The sequence below is a fragment of the Sceloporus occidentalis genome, unplaced genomic scaffold (genome assembly GCF_023333645.1).
Source record: "Sceloporus occidentalis isolate IW3139 unplaced genomic scaffold, rSceOcc1.0.p SCAF_3, whole genome shotgun sequence".
Classification (NCBI taxonomy): Eukaryota; Metazoa; Chordata; class Lepidosauria; order Squamata; family Phrynosomatidae; genus Sceloporus; species Sceloporus occidentalis.
In genome coordinates, this window is record NW_028316983.1 from 66,540,512 (window position 1) to 66,557,397 (window position 16,886).

The 16,886-nt window shown below is 43.9% G+C and overlaps 1 protein-coding gene across 4 annotated transcripts in view; it reads right to left on the reverse strand.

Moving 5' to 3' along the window:
- Positions 1–16,886, reverse strand: part of MICAL1 (microtubule associated monooxygenase, calponin and LIM domain containing 1) — a 57,991-nt gene that overhangs the window by 26,474 nt on the left and 14,631 nt on the right. For all 4 annotated transcript variants that reach the window (XM_089514796.1, XM_089514795.1, XM_089514794.1 and 1 more), the window contains exons 2-7: positions 13,942–14,236; positions 5,956–6,163; positions 5,031–5,147; positions 3,747–3,848; positions 2,274–2,429; positions 1,659–1,759 (exon numbers count right to left, since the gene is read on the reverse strand). In XM_089514796.1, the coding sequence (XP_089370922.1) occupies positions 1,659–1,759; positions 2,274–2,429; positions 3,747–3,848; positions 5,031–5,147; positions 5,956–6,163; positions 13,942–14,205 (948 nt within the window). In that variant the 5' untranslated portion in view covers positions 14,206–14,236. The remainder of the gene's footprint in view (positions 1–1,658; positions 1,760–2,273; positions 2,430–3,746; positions 3,849–5,030; positions 5,148–5,955; positions 6,164–13,941; positions 14,237–16,886) is intronic.

Here is a 16,886-nt window from a genome sequence, read left to right on the forward strand (position 1 = left end):
CAAAAAAATAGGCAGAAAGATAGGCGGGGAAGAATAGACAGATGAGGGGACAAATATCTCTATGTCTGGGGAGGGTAACTAAGTTGGAAAGGCCTGCCGGAAGAGATCCGTCTTGAGTGCTTTCTTAAAAGCTGTCAGAGTGGAAATATGACGGATCTCCACCGGCAGATCGTTCCATAGTTTTGGAGCAGTAGTAGAAAAGGTTCTCTGGGAAACTGATGTTAGCCTAGATTTTTTTGGCTGTAGTAGATTTCTTCCAGAGGACCTTAGTGTGCGGGACGGACAATAGGAAAGAAGGTGTTCTCTCAAGTACTTTGGGCCCAAGCCATGTAGGGCTTTTTTGCGGATTTGATTAATATGTTCTCTCTAGGAATATCTAGGTCCTCCAGTGCAACTCTATGGTCAAGTTTAACTAAAAGTTGCACTGAAAGACCTAGATATTCCTAGAAAGAATACTCTACTAGGCATTTGTAGCTCCTCCACTGAAGTTCTATGGTCAGTGTCTGTCGGACGTTGACCAGAGTTGCATTGCAGGACCTAGAAAGGTGTCCTTTCAGGTAAAAACATGGTGTTTTTGTTATTTGTGGTTTTTCCATATTCATGGGGGTCTTGTGCCCCTAACCCTAGCAAATATGGAGGGACAAGTGTACTTGAAATTGTGAGCTGCTCTGAGCCCAACTGGGGTGGGTGGGATACAATTATTATACTTGTGGAATTCTACAATGCTCCCAGGGTATTTGTGGAGACAGAGGGCTCAAAGGCAGAAAATCAACATATAATAAGCATCAGAACCTTGCTTATAACAGGGGTTCTGATGTGTACTCACAAGCAAAAAGTGTTCAATATCCACATGACTAGAGAAAAAGCATCCTGATCAAGATGCATCTAACTTGATTTGTTGTATCTTCAATTTTGTCTCTTCTCACTTCATTGTCTATTCCAAGCACCACCCATATTCTGATACTATTTAGAACCCAGGTTCCAAATGTTATTCCTCTATCACAGCTAGGTCTTGGAGAAATTTTATTTGTTACACTAATCTATAATGTGAATGCTTTTTTAGCAACAATTTGTAAAATCAGTGGGAACAAGTGGATATGTTTTTCTTGGAGTATAGTCCTTTAAACTGCACTGTGTGAGGTGGGGGAAGAGACAGAGAGAATCATGTAGACACACACACATACACACAGAGAGAGCTGAATAGTCTCTTGTAGAAAATAATTTCTGCACAATAATAGCTATCATGAGAAAGTTGTTCAGAATAAAGCCTTCTCCACTAGATGCTATATTCTGTGTGACTTGTCTTGACTCCTACTCATGGGGAAACTCTGAAAACCAGAACCAACCGTTCCAGGGCAAAGTCTTCTTTCTGATACTGTTAACTTACATAAACCAGTTCACACAACCTCCTTTTCCTCCCCTTAAGTTTGAAATTTATGCAGAAGCACATGTTGCAGATTGTGTATATCAGCCACCCAAAAGTGAAACTCACTGGTATGCCATTTCTTAAAACACTCAAAAGACCAAAGAAATGGTGTAAATCACCACTCTAAACCTGAAAGGACATTTCATCTTCAAAGCAGGTGAATTCAAAAGATGGCCTGGAGTCTCCACATCTTTCATGGGGTACTTGCTGGAGCATCCATTCTCTCACATACCTTTAAGATGACTCCCTTCTTCAGCAGACTCTGCTTTTTTGCTGTCATGACAAAGTAGTGGGTGTCATCTTTATAGTAGACAATGTTTTCCAAGTCAATACCTGGCATTGTTGAAAGACAAATGAAGGATTAGATGACAGAAGGCTATCAATAGCTACTCATCAGGACAGCTATATGCTGCCTTCAGAATCAGAAGTTGCAGGCATTGTGGGCTTCCTAAGAGGCAACAAGTGAGAAACAGTATGCTAGGTTAAATGGGCCTTCTACCTAATCCAACAGTGCAGTTCCTATCCTTTTAAGCTACAAATAAATATCTAACATAGCAATCCAAATACTGTCTCCAGAAAACTGGACCCAGTTTAAAATAACTCGCACATGCAAATGTTGCCATGTACAGAACAATATATTCTGCTTCTGTTATTAGTCATAAAAATTAAAAGGAACCAGGACGATAAGGAGACTGGTCAAAGGAGAAAGAGACAAGCTGATTTTCATCTATATGTTGGCTGGAGCCCCCTGTTTTGGCTCATTAGAAACCACAGAATTACACAGCATTGAAGGCACATAGAGAAACGGCTATCATTAATTGTAGACTCGGAAACAGAAAGCTCAGACCTGTTTTGTTATAGAGGTTTTGGAAGAATTTCTGGTTGTAGATGCGAGCTACTCCACTGATCTCAGCCACCTCCACCTCAGCTCGGCTGTGATTGTTAACAAAGTTGGTGGTTATGCCTATGGCCAACTTCCCACGAGTCTCCTTCCTCTTGAAGCCTAGGGATAAACATACAAGAGAATCTCCCATCAGTCCAGACGAGGAGGACTGACACTCCAGGAAAAAGCCACAAAAAGAATGGTGGACAAAGTAAAGGTATATACCCAAAATGGGGCCAGTTCCATCAGCTGCAATATGGTTCAAACTAGTCTCACTAGTCTCACTATCACTTCAGTAGTAAAGGAACCAACCAACACTCCAACTCCTAAGAATTTCAGGATCCCTCCAGTGGGCTGTCTCTATAAAGAGCCATGTTAAATGTCTTTAGTTTCCTTGCATGACTTGTAAGCTCTCCACAGAGAGACATTTTTGCTGCTGTCTAGGAGTTTGCATCTGGATAGTTTTTTGAAGCTCTATTTTAGCAAGCATCTATCTGCTGTCATTATTTTCAGTGCTATTGCTGATATTTTATGCTAATTTAATAATCTGGAATTTTATTCTGGCATCGTTGCATTTTGTTGTTGAATATGTAAGCTAGGTTGCAGTGGTATACACCCTAAAAAGTTATCAGCTCTAAATAGTAGATTTAGGAGAAAATTCAAAACCATGGTAGAAAAGTGACTATCCCAGGTCCTTACAATCAGCCTCTGACAGAATGGTCCCAGTAATCTTTATTACATAAAGGCTGGGCCATCCCCTCATATCTAGGGAAATGTAGAAAAAGCCTGGAGAATATTCTGAGAATAATGTGGGAAATGAAATGAAAGATGAGGTAGTGGGAGTAGGTCCTTTTGCAGTTACACAGGCCAGTTATGAATATGGTCTGGATGAGCACCAACAAATGATCTAACCCTGCAGATGCTATCCTCTCCCCCTGCTTTCCCTCTCAGTGCCTCAAGGCAAGTCGCCTTTCAGATTTCTTTTATGACCCAAACTACTGAGCTCAGTGGTTCATGCTGCTTTGCAAGCCATAAAATGACAGAGCAAAGCCAGACTAGACAATTGCTCTTGTTATCATACAGCAAGGCCTCTTTGGAATTCATAATAAGATTCACCCTTAGTTTGGGTTGCTACAGGTGATCATATTCCCCTGAATGTTTCCACATCATCACAAGGCCAAAGATGAAGGCTCACAGCACTTGCTGCTCCCAGACCAATGTTGAGACTGCATTTACTTTAGCCTTAAAATATTATTGGGAAGAAAACTGAAACTATCTTATGCTCTACTAAAAACACACAAATCTATAAATAAAAATAAAACCTCTCAAATACTCCTCAAATCCTGCCTCTTTGACTTTTTAAGAAAATTCCACCTCACATCTTCCTCAAGCATTCTTGAAGATTGACTTAACTGCAGGCTTTTAACAACAGCTTACCTTCTGGCACAAACCTGCCACCACCAGCAGAGATGAGGACATCAAATTCATACTTGCTCAGGGGAGAGGAGCTGGGATGTAATATAGCTCTCCAGCCACTGACTGCAATGAGAAGTTGGAATCAATATCCTTGCTGTAAAGACTGCCAAATCTACTCCCTTCTTCAAACATATACATTTATAAAGCAAGTAGAAATGGGCTGTATTCAATAAAAGATTCCAGGCAGGCAGGACTCTGTTCAAGGCTGTTTTGGTTATTGCTGAGGACACCGTAGCATCCTGCTCTGAAATTCGAGAATAGCATTGATCTACTTGCCTAGACAACTCTCTAGCTGGGACATTGCTTGCAGATGGACTACTCACAGCCATCAATCAAAATAGAAAATTCATGAAAACGCAGCTGTCCTTAACTTGACTGTTGTGAGTAATGTCAAAGATTAGGAACTTTAGAGGGGAGAGGCGACAAGAGCTTCTTTCCTTCTAGCTTTGTTTGTATGACATAGGTCCAAAACATATTGCAAAAATAATCCAGCTGAGTCATCTTCAACTGCTCTGGCTCAATGCTAGGGAATCCTGGGAACTGTGGTTTTGTGAGACATTTAGCTTTCTCCATCACAGAGCTACAATAAACTACAATTCCCAGGATTCCCTTGTACTGAGCCAGGGCAGTTAAAGCAGTCACAAACTGTATTATTGCTACAGTGTGTTTTGGACCACAGAAAGAAAAACTGAACATGGGGAGAAGGTACAGAAAATAAACTCTTCCCTAAAATAGCTTTTCACTATTATAGTTCTGAATGATTTTGCCAAGTATAAATTTGAACTTATTTTGCCCCTACGCAATGACATGACAACATAACATTTGAGACACAAAAAGATACACTCTACTTAACTCATTGGCCTACAACTCCCATCAACCTTGCCAGAATGGCCAATGGTAAAGCACTTTGGTAGTTACAGGGGAAAGGTTTCTGACCCTGGTTGCAGCCATAATTGTTTCAACAATACAGTATTTGCTTTCTGCAGGTTATACTCAAGTGGCAGCAAAATCAGTCACTTCTCAGCAAGGCAGAAGAGAAGCTGACACTCATAAGGGGGGTGGGGTGGGGTGGGGTAGTTTCCCAGGTTATGTAACAGGGGTCCCTGTGCCCTAGAAGGAAGCTCTTAATTTTGAAGAAAATTATTAACGCTTCCCTCTGCATATACATGTAACAAGGAAAAGGCCCTGGATCAGATGCATTGTCTTTAAAGACTTGCAGAGGGAATGGTCTCTGGAAGTTCTTACCCTGTTCACTAGAACTGGCTGATGGTGGAACAAGTCCCTTAAACTGCACATTGGTGTGAATCTGAACTCCCAGAAGTAAGGCAACTTTCAGCAGGATCAGCTGCAATTGACGGATACCTGTAGTGGGGGGCATGGAATAACCAGAGTTGTACTAGTTAACACACACATCCGCACACATTTTCAAGCTTCTTTTAAGCAATCAAAGCAATTAAAGCAGGGCTAGGCAACTTGTGCCCTCCATAGCCAGCACAGCTGAAGGCAAGACATGATAGCAATACCAGTCCAACAACAACTGAAGGGCCTCACCCTTTAAATGCAGCTCTGCCCCTCAAGCCATCTACTTTCCAGTTTCATAAAGCCCCATATCTTGAGCTCCCTGTAATAAACATGGGCTCAGATCCTACATGTTCCCACAGCTTCACAGATGCAATTCCATGTCCTCCTACCACCTGTCAGCTTTCAGGTCCCAGCAAGAGCTTTGCTCTTCATTCTTACTGGTGAGGAAGGGAGAGATAATTCAGATCATAGAGAAGCTGCTGGTGGAGAAATGAGGGTCACTCTCAAATGGCATGTTTCCCTTCTTTTCCTTCCCCAGGAACTCAGAACAGCCAGATTTTCATGGTCAGAACTGCCTCTCCCCTCCTCTTTCTTCCCTCTGGTTGCTGGTCTTTCAAAAGCACTGGCATTTATTGCTGACTTTTCCCATTTTATGTACTTTATCAAATACCTAACTGGGACCTCCGAAACCCAATGCTGACTACTAGCTCCCTTGAACTGGTATTGCTAGTTCCCTCTCAATAGCATATTCTCCAGGCTACTGCTAACTAAAGCTTGGTAATGTTACAAAAACCCTGATTTCCTCAGCCAGACTGACCCTCTCACTGACATAGACGATACCTTTGTCAATCCTTCCTGTCATACTTACTGATGTGATCCAAGGAGCCTGTGCAGAAGTGGCCATAAAATTTCTTGGCTCCTAGTGCCCGCAGGTCTTGAATGGTGAAAGGCCAAAGGTGCAGCACATTGTTTCGGGAAAATGCATCTCTCTTCTCCACCACCACTACCTGGGCTCCCAGGAAGGCCAGTTCAATTGCGGAACGCAGACCACAGGGCCCTGCCCCAATGATCAGGCACTGGAAAAAAAAATGGTAAACTGGGTGGCCACTTTGGAAACAAAAGACACAGGAGATTATCAGATGGAGGGTGGGAGCGAAGCGCATCCTTATCCCATCCGTAACAGCAATTGCGTGAAAGACTTTCACTCTTGACATGCCGATCCTGTCATAAACCTGTCAGTGAAGTGGAACTGCATTAACAAGTTCTTCCATTAATGTAAAATGAACAGCAAGGATGGGACAGTTCCACCTCACTGATGGGACAATGACAGGAACTTCACAATGTCATATAAAAGTCTTTCACACGATCAATGTCATTTGCGTTTCCTGGATGGGACAATGTCTGGGTCAGCGCTACGTCATCTGAAAGTCCTTCCCGCAATCGCACAGGAAGGACAGGACAAGGACATCCCATCCCCATCCGATAATGCTTACAGTGAACACATTCAGGAGTTACCAGGTCTTTGGCTTCTGGTTGCTGGCATACAGTGCAGAGTTGACCCTATTTGGTCAGCTGTCAGCTTAACCAGGACTGAGCAGCATTACATCAAAACATCCACAGTATGGCTGGGGAGAAGGATAAAGGAAAGCCCAGGAGTCTCTCTGCAACTGAATACCCTTCTCTTTGTGGGAAACAAGAATGTTTGAAATAGGGCACTAATTATAACAAGGGTAGTATTCATGCAGCCATCCCAGAGGGTGTTGGAATCCAGTTCCCATCAGCCCTAGCAAACGGGTTATAGACCGCCCATTTGGGGCGGTCTAGACCCGCCCCTTTCCCCGGAGTATCGGGGCTTCAGCGGATACACCGGCAGCCGCTGAGGCCCCGATCCGCTGCTTTTCAGGCTGCGGGGAAGCAGCAAAACGCCGCTTCCCCGCAGCCTGAAAAGGGGTGTCTTTGGGGCTTCAAGCCCCAAGGACACCCCGCGGCGGCGGGGAGGGGGAGAAAGGGGCCGCTTGGCCCCTTTCTCCCTTGCTTTGCTGGGCGCAGCCATCTGAAGGCTGCACCCAGCGAAGCAAAGCGGCGCCGTGGACCAGGAAGGAGCTCCGAAATGGAGCTCCTTCCTGGTCAGCGGAAAGGGCGCCCTAGGCGCCCTGCCGCAGATTGAGGACGTCACGTCCGCGCCGCCCCGTCTAGAGGTGGCGTGGCCGTGACGTCCTCACGGCGGCGGCCATATGGAAGGGCCGCCGCCGTTTAGTGCGTGACGGGCACGCACTAGGGTTAGGGCGGTGCGGAAGCACCGCCCTTTTGTAACCCTAGTGCGTGCCCGTCACGTACTAAACTGCCGGTGTGTAACCGGCCATAGGCAATGGTGAGTAATGCTGTCAGTTGCAGTCCAACCACACATCTGGAAGACCATGTAATTTCCATCCCAAATTCTAACAATGGCCCTTCCCAGATATTGTGTGTATGTATGTGTGTGACAACTGCATAGTTAACAACTTTGCTGTTGTAAGGCAGGGTTGGGGAATACTTGCCTCTCTAGATGTTTGGACTTAGAACTCCCACAGTCTATTACCACGGGCCATATTGTGTGAGATTGATGTGAAATACAATTGCCATGCCATTTAATTATTTCTATTAAGATTTTTGAATCCTCTATAAAATGTGATTGCATGAATGTCACTGGTTTCTATTCTTATGACACCAGTGCTGACAAGTGAAGCATTTCTTCTTCATCATGCTTCTGTTACTTGGTAAAAATTTAGAAACCATCCCACCTCCCTCTTTTTCTAAATATAGTGTCCTCTCAAACCACTGTAATGACTGTATGCTTCCTCTGTTTTTTTTTTAAACTGTCAGAACAAAGAACATAAGAATGGCTAGCCCACACAAAATGTATCAGCATTTTCTTCCTATAAAACAGTCATTCTCTCACATGAGTAGACAACTGATGTTTGAAGCAGTCACTTTACTCATCTGGTCCTAGAGAACATGCTTTAAAAAGCCCACAAAGGGTTTTTGGTGATGGAGGGTGAGCTCTTGGGTCCATTCACACTACAAAATTAAAGCACTGTGATTTTACTTTAATTGTCATGGTTTGATTCTATGGAATTCTGGAACTGGTAATTTGGTGAGAAACTAGAGGACTCTGCCTCAGAATTATAAATGCCCCTCCCTATACTGCAAATCCCAGGATTCCATTGAACAAAACCATGGCAGTTAAAGTGGAATCATAGCACTATAATTCTGTAGTGTGAATGAGCTCCTTATCTCCTTTTTCAGATTTCTTTCAATAGTGTTTCAGTTTCCCGAACACTAAAATGCCCTTTTCTTATTCCAGTTGTTTCATCTTTCAATTTAGTTTCCTTTCTCTGTATAATTAATATTATTCATTTATTTTCTTCATGAATGTGGATATTACCCACTGTCCTGCATCAAATGTTGACGTTTCAAGGCACAAGGTGGTTTAACAATGGAGGCCTCTCCTCTCCATCTTGATATTACACCCAGCAAGTCACAACAGATACAGTATGAGACATTTTGTTAGGCCATTCCAAGAGCTGTTTCATACTTCTTAATTCTGCTCTTAGGGCTTGCAGACATATATTTAAGGCTTATCTTGACAATCACTTCAAAGCACATCCATATGCATTCTAGCTTACGTGAGATAACTCTCCTGGTCATTTCATATTCAAAGGCACTACATTCAAGTCCATACATGGAGGAGGCAGGTAACGCTTGAAAACTTTCTAAATGATATAGGGTTGTTGTTGTTGTTTGGGGAGAAGATTTGTGTTGCTCTCCACCACCAGCCCTGCTTTTTTTAATTAAAAAAATGCTAATTGTCTTCCTTTCCAACCCTCTTTCAGCCGTGCCACCCTGCCTCAACCAGTGATATTAGCTGTTTTCACACTTGGATTGGTTATTTTATCCCAGCTGGAAGCACCACGTAAACTGATGCACCTGAGGAAGTAGGCTCAAGTCTATGAAAGCTCATGCTACCAACTTCTATCTTTCAGTTAGTCTCAAGGGGGCTGCAAGATCCCTTTGCATACATGTAAACTGATGACAGTAACTCAAAATAACAAAGCAGTACACAAGCAGGAGAGCTCAGCAAACAAAATGTGGGTGTGCAAAAGAATAAATCATCTAATTGCTTTCAAGAAAGAGGGTAATGAAGCTCAGAGGTGGTTGGTGGTTGCCATGACACAACTGTGGTGATTCTGTGTCTGATTTTATTCCAAATTGTAAAGGAGCTATCCAAGGTGCTAAGCCAAACCCCACTCAAAAACAGGTTCAGCACCTTGAATTAGTCTCTTAAAATGCAGATGGAAACCCAGAACGGATTCACTAACCAGGAAGCCACAGACCAGTAAAGTAGAAGTCCCATGGCAGCAGCATTCTAGCTAAAAGCCAAACCAAGAGCCAAATGATACCTTTTTCTTTCAGTTAGTCTCAAAGGTGCTACAAGATCTCTCTACACAAGGGCCAAATGATACATTACAGAGTGATTCTACTGGAAATCAGTAGGATCCACCTAAGTGTTGACTCACCACCCAATCTTTCACTCAATGAGACTACCAGTAAGATTACGATTGTGGAGGTTTAAATACAGGGTTTTCATTTCAGTGTCTCTCTCACAGGCCTGATGCAAAAGCTGAAATTCCAAGAGACAATTTGCCAATAGGAGAGAAATGCTTAACTTTTCCCCAAATAGCAAACAAACTTGTGACTAAACTGACTAAATCAATAGGATCCACCTAAGTGTTGACTCACCATTCAGTCTTTCATTCAACGGGACTACTAGTAAGATTAAAATTGTATGGGTGCAGGGGTGTATGCCTTCAAGTTGCCTGACAATTTACAGCAACTCTGTGGCAAGGAGTTTTCAGAAGTGGCTTTGCCAGTTCCTTCCCCTGAAATACAGGTACAGCCCACAAGACCTAGTATTCATTGGCAGTCTCCCTTCCAAGTACAACCTGGGGCTGACCTTACCTAGCTTCTAACATCAAATGGGATATGGTACCTTTAGGGTATTTAGCCTCTTGTTGCTGCTGCTGTGTCCCTTCAAGTTGTTTCTGACTTATGATAACCCTGAGGCAACTCTACCATGGGGTTTTCTTGGCAAGATTTATTCAGAGGAGGTTTGCCTTTGCCTTCCCCTGAGGTTCAGGGAATATGGATTTTTTTTCAGACAAGGGTAATTGGAAGTATAATCCAATGGCAATCCAAATCCAATCATAGGGTTTAACATTATTAGTTTAACGTTATTGTGTGATAGACTACCACATGCAATTTCAGGCAATGGGAAGTCAGTCTGAACGCGATCATGGGGTTTCACGTTATTGCATGATAAACTATCACATGCAATTTTGGGCAATGGCAAGCTATTTTCAGGCAATGGAAAGTCAGTTCGAATGCAATTCGAATTCACGTAAACTCGCTGAACTAGCGAATTCACATGAATGCGTTCTGGCCCCACTTTCTTCTCATTAGAAATTAAGAGAAATTCCTCCCATGTGATAAACTCCTATGACTTGCCTTTAGATCATGTGAAAGCATCTTGGTCTTCCCTCTTCACCCAGCCTTGCTGGGCTCTAAAATTTGAAGCCTGGCTAGAGGAGAAATTACCTGCAAGATCATGATTTTCGGGTAGCAGAGCTCAAAGTGTTCATTTTAGGGTTCAGATAGCTGCCCTGGCTGGGAGATTCTGGGAGTTATAGTCCAAAAAGTAATTTTCCTAGGCTCTGGAAGGGAGCTATGCACAGGAAGCACACGAGAGTAGTGGATAAAAACCTTACAACAGTAAGGAGGAAGTGTATTTTTGAACTATCAGTATATTTGAAAATGAGTTTAAGTACAGTGGAAACTCGCCTTATGCAGGGGATCCGTTCCGGACCCTCCCACGTAAGGCGAATTCCGCCTATGCTCGAGCCCCATTCAGTTGAATGGGGCTCGTGCATGCGGCGGTGTGGTGGTGCTGCAGTGCGTGCGCGCCCCACTCATTTGAATGGGATATGCCGCCCTGCACACTCCCCATGGCTTGAGTGCGTACGCTCAAGTCCGCATATAGCGCGCCCACGTATAACATGGCTGCACTGTACTACCATTAACAATGTGCATTGTCTTTTAAGACTGTGAGACTGGAAGAAGTTACTAATGTATGTAAAAAAGGAACCAGGAAGCAGTAATAAAGCATTACTGCAATAAACACTGGGATACAAGGGACTAAGTTGAGTCCCCTCCGCCCCCCCCCCCCCCCCGTTTTGCTCCACAGCAACAGAGCAAGTTATTAACTAGGAGGTAGAGCACCACCAACCTGTCTGAAGCTGTTACAGTGTACATGCAATGCTCTTGTTGAAACAGCTTCATTGGCTACTGATTTGTTTCCAGTCACAATTCAAAGTGCTGATTATCATCTATAAAACCCTATATGGCTTAGGTCCAGACTACATGAAAGGCTGAATCTCTCTATATCAGGGGAGAGCAAAAGTGCAAGGTGAAGGTCACACATGACCCTGGGGCCAATTTTTTTTTGTGGCCATCAGGTCCCCCCAGAGCTCAAAGAAATCTTCTGTTATAACTTTTGCCTCCAAATGCCCTATAGGGTTTGTGGGGGCATTTTGGCCATGAATTACTTTAACCCAGAAAAGGATTCTCTCTTGGGCCTAAAAGATGGTAAAAATGCCCCCCACAGCCCTAGAGGGTATTGAGAGGCATTTAGGGGCAAAAATTGGGTTTTCGTACAATGCGGGGTTTACCCCCCAGGTCTCCTAGGGAGGCTAACGCTTCCCCAGCCTCTCACAGTTGCCCATCTCTACATTATGTAAACCTACCCAAATCCTAAGACCCTCGGGGAGGGCTTTATCTCAGACCCACCACTGTTAAATGCCTGAATGTATATTGTACTGTGTTGCTATATGTATTCTCGTTCTATTAAATTGGATAGAATCATGGATCTAAACACATGCAACCATTAAAAAGATCTGAAACATTGGAAATGAAGATTTATCCCAGAAATATGCAAAGAATTTCCTGGACTGAGAGGATGACCAAGGAAGAAGTTATAAAGGGAGTGTGTGTGTGTGTGTGTGTGTGTGTGTGTGTGTGTTGGTACGTGCATGCATGCATGCTTTCAAGCTGCCTGTCAACTTATGGTGACCCCATGAATTTAATAGCAATTTTAAAGGCAATTATTAATTGCTTAGAGGTGGTTTGCTATTACCTTCCTCTGAGATATATAGGTTTATCTCACAGGGCTCCTGGCATGCCAATGGAACGATACAAAAGAGTTTGGGAAGTGAACGGAACAGGTGGGGGACGTATTTTACTGCACACCAAAATGCCGCTGAAAGTCCCCATTCCGTTCTGTTCCATTCCCCATCCATCCCAGAGGAGACGATTTTTGAGAACTGTTCTCTGGAACGGATGGGGAACGGAACGGGAAGTTCTGGCAGTGTTCTGGTGTGAGATAAAAAGCATCCTCCACCTGTTCCGTTCCCTTCCCAGCCTCCTTTGTACTGTTCCATCTGCATGCCAGGAACCTTGTGTGATAAACCTAATAGTCTACAGCACCTGACATTCCTTGGCAGCCTCCAATCCAAATACTAACCTTCCAAAATCAGACAGGATCTGGTGCCTTCAGGGTATTTAGGATCATTAAAAGATTGTATACAAACCAAGAAATGATAAAAATAAAAGATACAGAACTATCAATCTATTTTTCTCATTTAATGCACACACCCCCACACCATCAGGAGGCAGCGAGGGACTGTTGCTGCTGCTGCTGCCCTGCCTTCGCTGCAGCTGTGGCATTCCCCCAGGGAGGATGCCGGTGGGAGCAGCCTCCATAAAGCTGACCCGCCAGCGCCCAGGGAGACACCGCACACACCCCCACACCATCGGGAGGCAGCGAGGGACTGTTGCTGCTGCTGCTGCCCTGCCTTTGCTGCAGCTGTGGCGTTCCCCCAGGGAGGAGGCCGGTGGGAGCGGCCTCCATAAAGCCGGCCCGCCAGCGCCCAGGGAGACGCCACACACACCCCCACACCATCGGGAGGCAGCGAGGGACTGTTGCTGCTGCTGCTGCCCTGCCTTCGCTGCAGCTGTGGCATTCCCCCAGGGAGGAGGCCGGTGGGAGCGGCCTCCATAAAGCCGGCCCGCCAGCGTCCAGGGAGACGCCGCACACACCCCCACACCATCGGGAGGCAGTGAGGGACTGTTGCTGTTGGGCGAGGGATTGTCATTGCTGGATGCGTGTTCGCGTAGTGTTCGGGGAGACTGATTTTGTGCACTGTATTATGGTATTCTAAGCTGCTTTTATTGTGTTATTTGACTGTATGTTGGATTTTTGAATTGTATTTTTTTGTAATAATATGGAGGTTTGTTTGGGTACTTTTGTATTATGTAATTGTTGTACACCGCCATGATCGTAGGAATGGCGGTATATAAATGAAATAAATAATAAAATAAATAATGACAAATGAAAATTAGGGATTGCAATATCTGGTTAAATAAATGGATTAAAATAAATGGGAAAATAAGTGCAGGAAGGAGAAAAATGTCTTGGCTGAAATCTTATCTTTGTTTAAACTGGTTGCATACAAAGCAAATTGAGCCATGATGAGGTCCACTCTCCAATAAGAAAGGAATTTTAAAAAGCAGCAGAAGGAACAATTATTTATTTGGAAACAAAAAAAAATGTGATGAATGTGACAGATTTAGTACATCAGAGGTCCACAAGGTGGACACAATTGGCAATGTGGACACATGTTATCCAGAGGCTGCATATTCCCCACCCCTGAAGACAACCTTTCTCTAGTTGTAGCATGGCAACCATGGTCTGCCTCCTTACCTTGGTGTTGGCACAGGCTGTCCCCTGATCATAGTCTCTGTGTCCAGCTTTTTTGTCTAGCTTAGTCCACAAAGCCTTGGCACTCCAATAGTTGAGACAAGACTTGAGTTTGTGGTAAAACTGGAGCTGACCTGTGTGCTCCAGGCCCAGATGCCTACACAGTGCTCCAAAACTGTCCAACACCTCTTTGCACCGCTTGGCATGGAGAAAGGCATCAAAGAGGGAGTGAGACAGATTGGCTTGCTCTTCATCCTGTTGGCTCATCCTTCTGGGAATTCAGAGTCAAGAATGATGCCTACAAAAGAAAGAAGGATGTAAAAAATAAAGCATCAGCAATTTTTATGCTTTGGGAAAATCAGGAACTTAGATCTGCAGTACCAGACCTGACCATTTGGTGTAGGACTTTGCCACCAACTGTATCTCACATTTGAGGGAAGGCAGTGGATAGCACATCCCTAAATTCCTTTGCCTTTGCTCCTTGTACTATTAAGACCCCACTCAATACAATCTCTGCAATTCTCAATATAGGGGGAGGTCATGCCTAGGTGCACATGAGTGGTTGGCAAGAATGATGCAAGATCATTTCTGTCTTATCTGAGTTGATCTACATCTGCAGAGAAAGCACATGATGCAGACCTCTTAAGACTATACCACTTCAGAATGTAGGTGATGGAATTGCAGGTTTGAAAATTGTTGTATTTAAGGCATACACAAACATGAATTTCCAAAGGTTGAAAAAAAGTCAAGAACATTTTTTCTCAGATGTGCATGTTTTACATGCAAGCAGTGCTATTGCTGTTTTATACAGGTAAGCATTCAACTATGCAAACCCCATCTGCATTTGAAATATTCCAAGCAGGACTATGCCATGGTTTCATTGGATAGATGGGCACTGAAGCTGATTGAGCTGCAAAGTAGAATGCTATCTCCCACTCCTTCAATAATGCAGGAGCCAATGAAGTTCTTTGTACTTTGTCATTTATTAGTAGTTCATTGAATGACTAATATTCTCAGGCTATTTGTCAAAAAACCCTTTGCTTCTCAAGGCCCTTTAATGCCTTTGGGCTCCCATGTGCCTCTTTTTCATTTGGGCTGAGCTTAAGAGCTCTTCCATAGCAAAATATTCATCTTGTATTCTTGTTGCTATTACACAGGATCATGTGTTGTTTTCTTTTTCATGATGTGGCCTATTATAGTATGGTAGTTAATTGACTGACATATGAATCAGAGTCACTATGGGAGTGTTTCAAAAACCTTGGGATGAAGCCATGGACAAGTTATATATGACATTCTGATTCATCATCAGAATAGGCAGAGCAGCCACAAGGGGGGAATAGTGTTCTTTAGCCTTTTAGCCTAAGCTGTTGTCTCAGGAAGCAAAGGAACATACAAATGCTTCAGTGCAGAGATAAGAACCTGAGATCTAATTATCCTGAGCTTTAGTTCAGGTAGTGACAAAATGCTTTGGCCAGTCCATTAAACTCAGCTAAGAACAAAATTATTTTTCTTGGTATTCCAACCTGCTCTGATGTTTTTGTTGTGGGCCTTGAAGTTGACTCAGACTTACTGTGACCTTATCCTGAGGTTTTTAAAGTAAGATTCATTCAGAGGATGTTTCCAACTACCTTTGTCTTAGGCTGAGAGTGTGACTTTCCTACGGTTACTTGGTGGATTTCCATGGCTGAGCATGGATTGCAACCCTGCCTAGTTCAACACTCAGACCACTACACTACCTTGGCTCTTGTAATCTGCAATTAGGCTTGTCTGGACCATTCCAGAGCTTGGGAAAATTCCCTTTTTTACTATAGTTGCCAGAATCCACAGTCAGCCATGCTGACCAGGAATTCTGAGAGCTATAGTTATAAAGGTAAGATTTCCAAGCTCTAGGCCAAACTTTACATGATGTTAATTGTGTTTGGGAGCAGGCAAAATTGAGGAAGAGAGCAGGAGACAGAAGCACTCCACCAGTGCCCCAACCAAAGTGCAGAAGTACATGTGGTTCTTTAGAACATCACACATCAGAAATCTTCCATCTCTGTACTCAGTTGCCCTACTAGTCTCCACACAGCTACCAAAGGGCCCTTTCACCAAGAGGATCTTAAATATCTAAGGACCTGTGCAGATTGGCCATAAAGGGAGGGTTGGGGGTGGAGTCAGGGCATAGCATCCATACGATGCATGCCCCAGCTCCGTCCCCAGGGTGGTGTGACGCAGCATCACAGAGCTTCTCTGTCACTGCGTTCACAAAATGCACTACTGAAGGAGTGCTGTAAAGCCACAGTGCCACGGCTATCATACCTTTCCAGGGTGCTAAAAGGATTCGCTTTTTGTGGATCCTTTTTGCACCCTGGAAAGACCAGATCGGGGCTGCAGCGTGTGGTTGCTGCAGCCCCAATCTGGCTGTAAAAGAGGTGGCTGGAGGCCCCTAAGCCCCTAAGAGACTGCCCTTCCTCTGAATTCAGTGGTGAGGTTAGGAGGGACATGTGATGGGCAAGGCTGAAACTCATGGCACTGCCCATGCATTTGCAGTATGCCGTGGAGAGAATACTTTGACTTCACCCAGAGCAAAGGCTGCAATTCAGTTGTCTTATGAAGATGGATAGTTGACAACACTGACAATAGTTAGCACAGCATACATAAGGGATGCAAATAATTTAGCCCTGCAGATGTTGTTAGACTTCACCTTCCACAATTCCTCACTTTGGGCTGTAATGGGATGATGGGAACTGTGGTCTAGTAACATCTTGAAGGTCAAAAGACTAAGAGCCCAGCCCAGATGTACTGTTAAATAATGAGAATGGCATTCCTTCCATTCCACCAAAGTAAAAAAGTCAAGTACAGTATATGATACAGAATCACTCAGATTACTGAACTGACACAGAATGAGAGCATTTGTCTGTATTGGTGAACTACACAGCAACTTCTAGAAACCCCAGTGACCATGC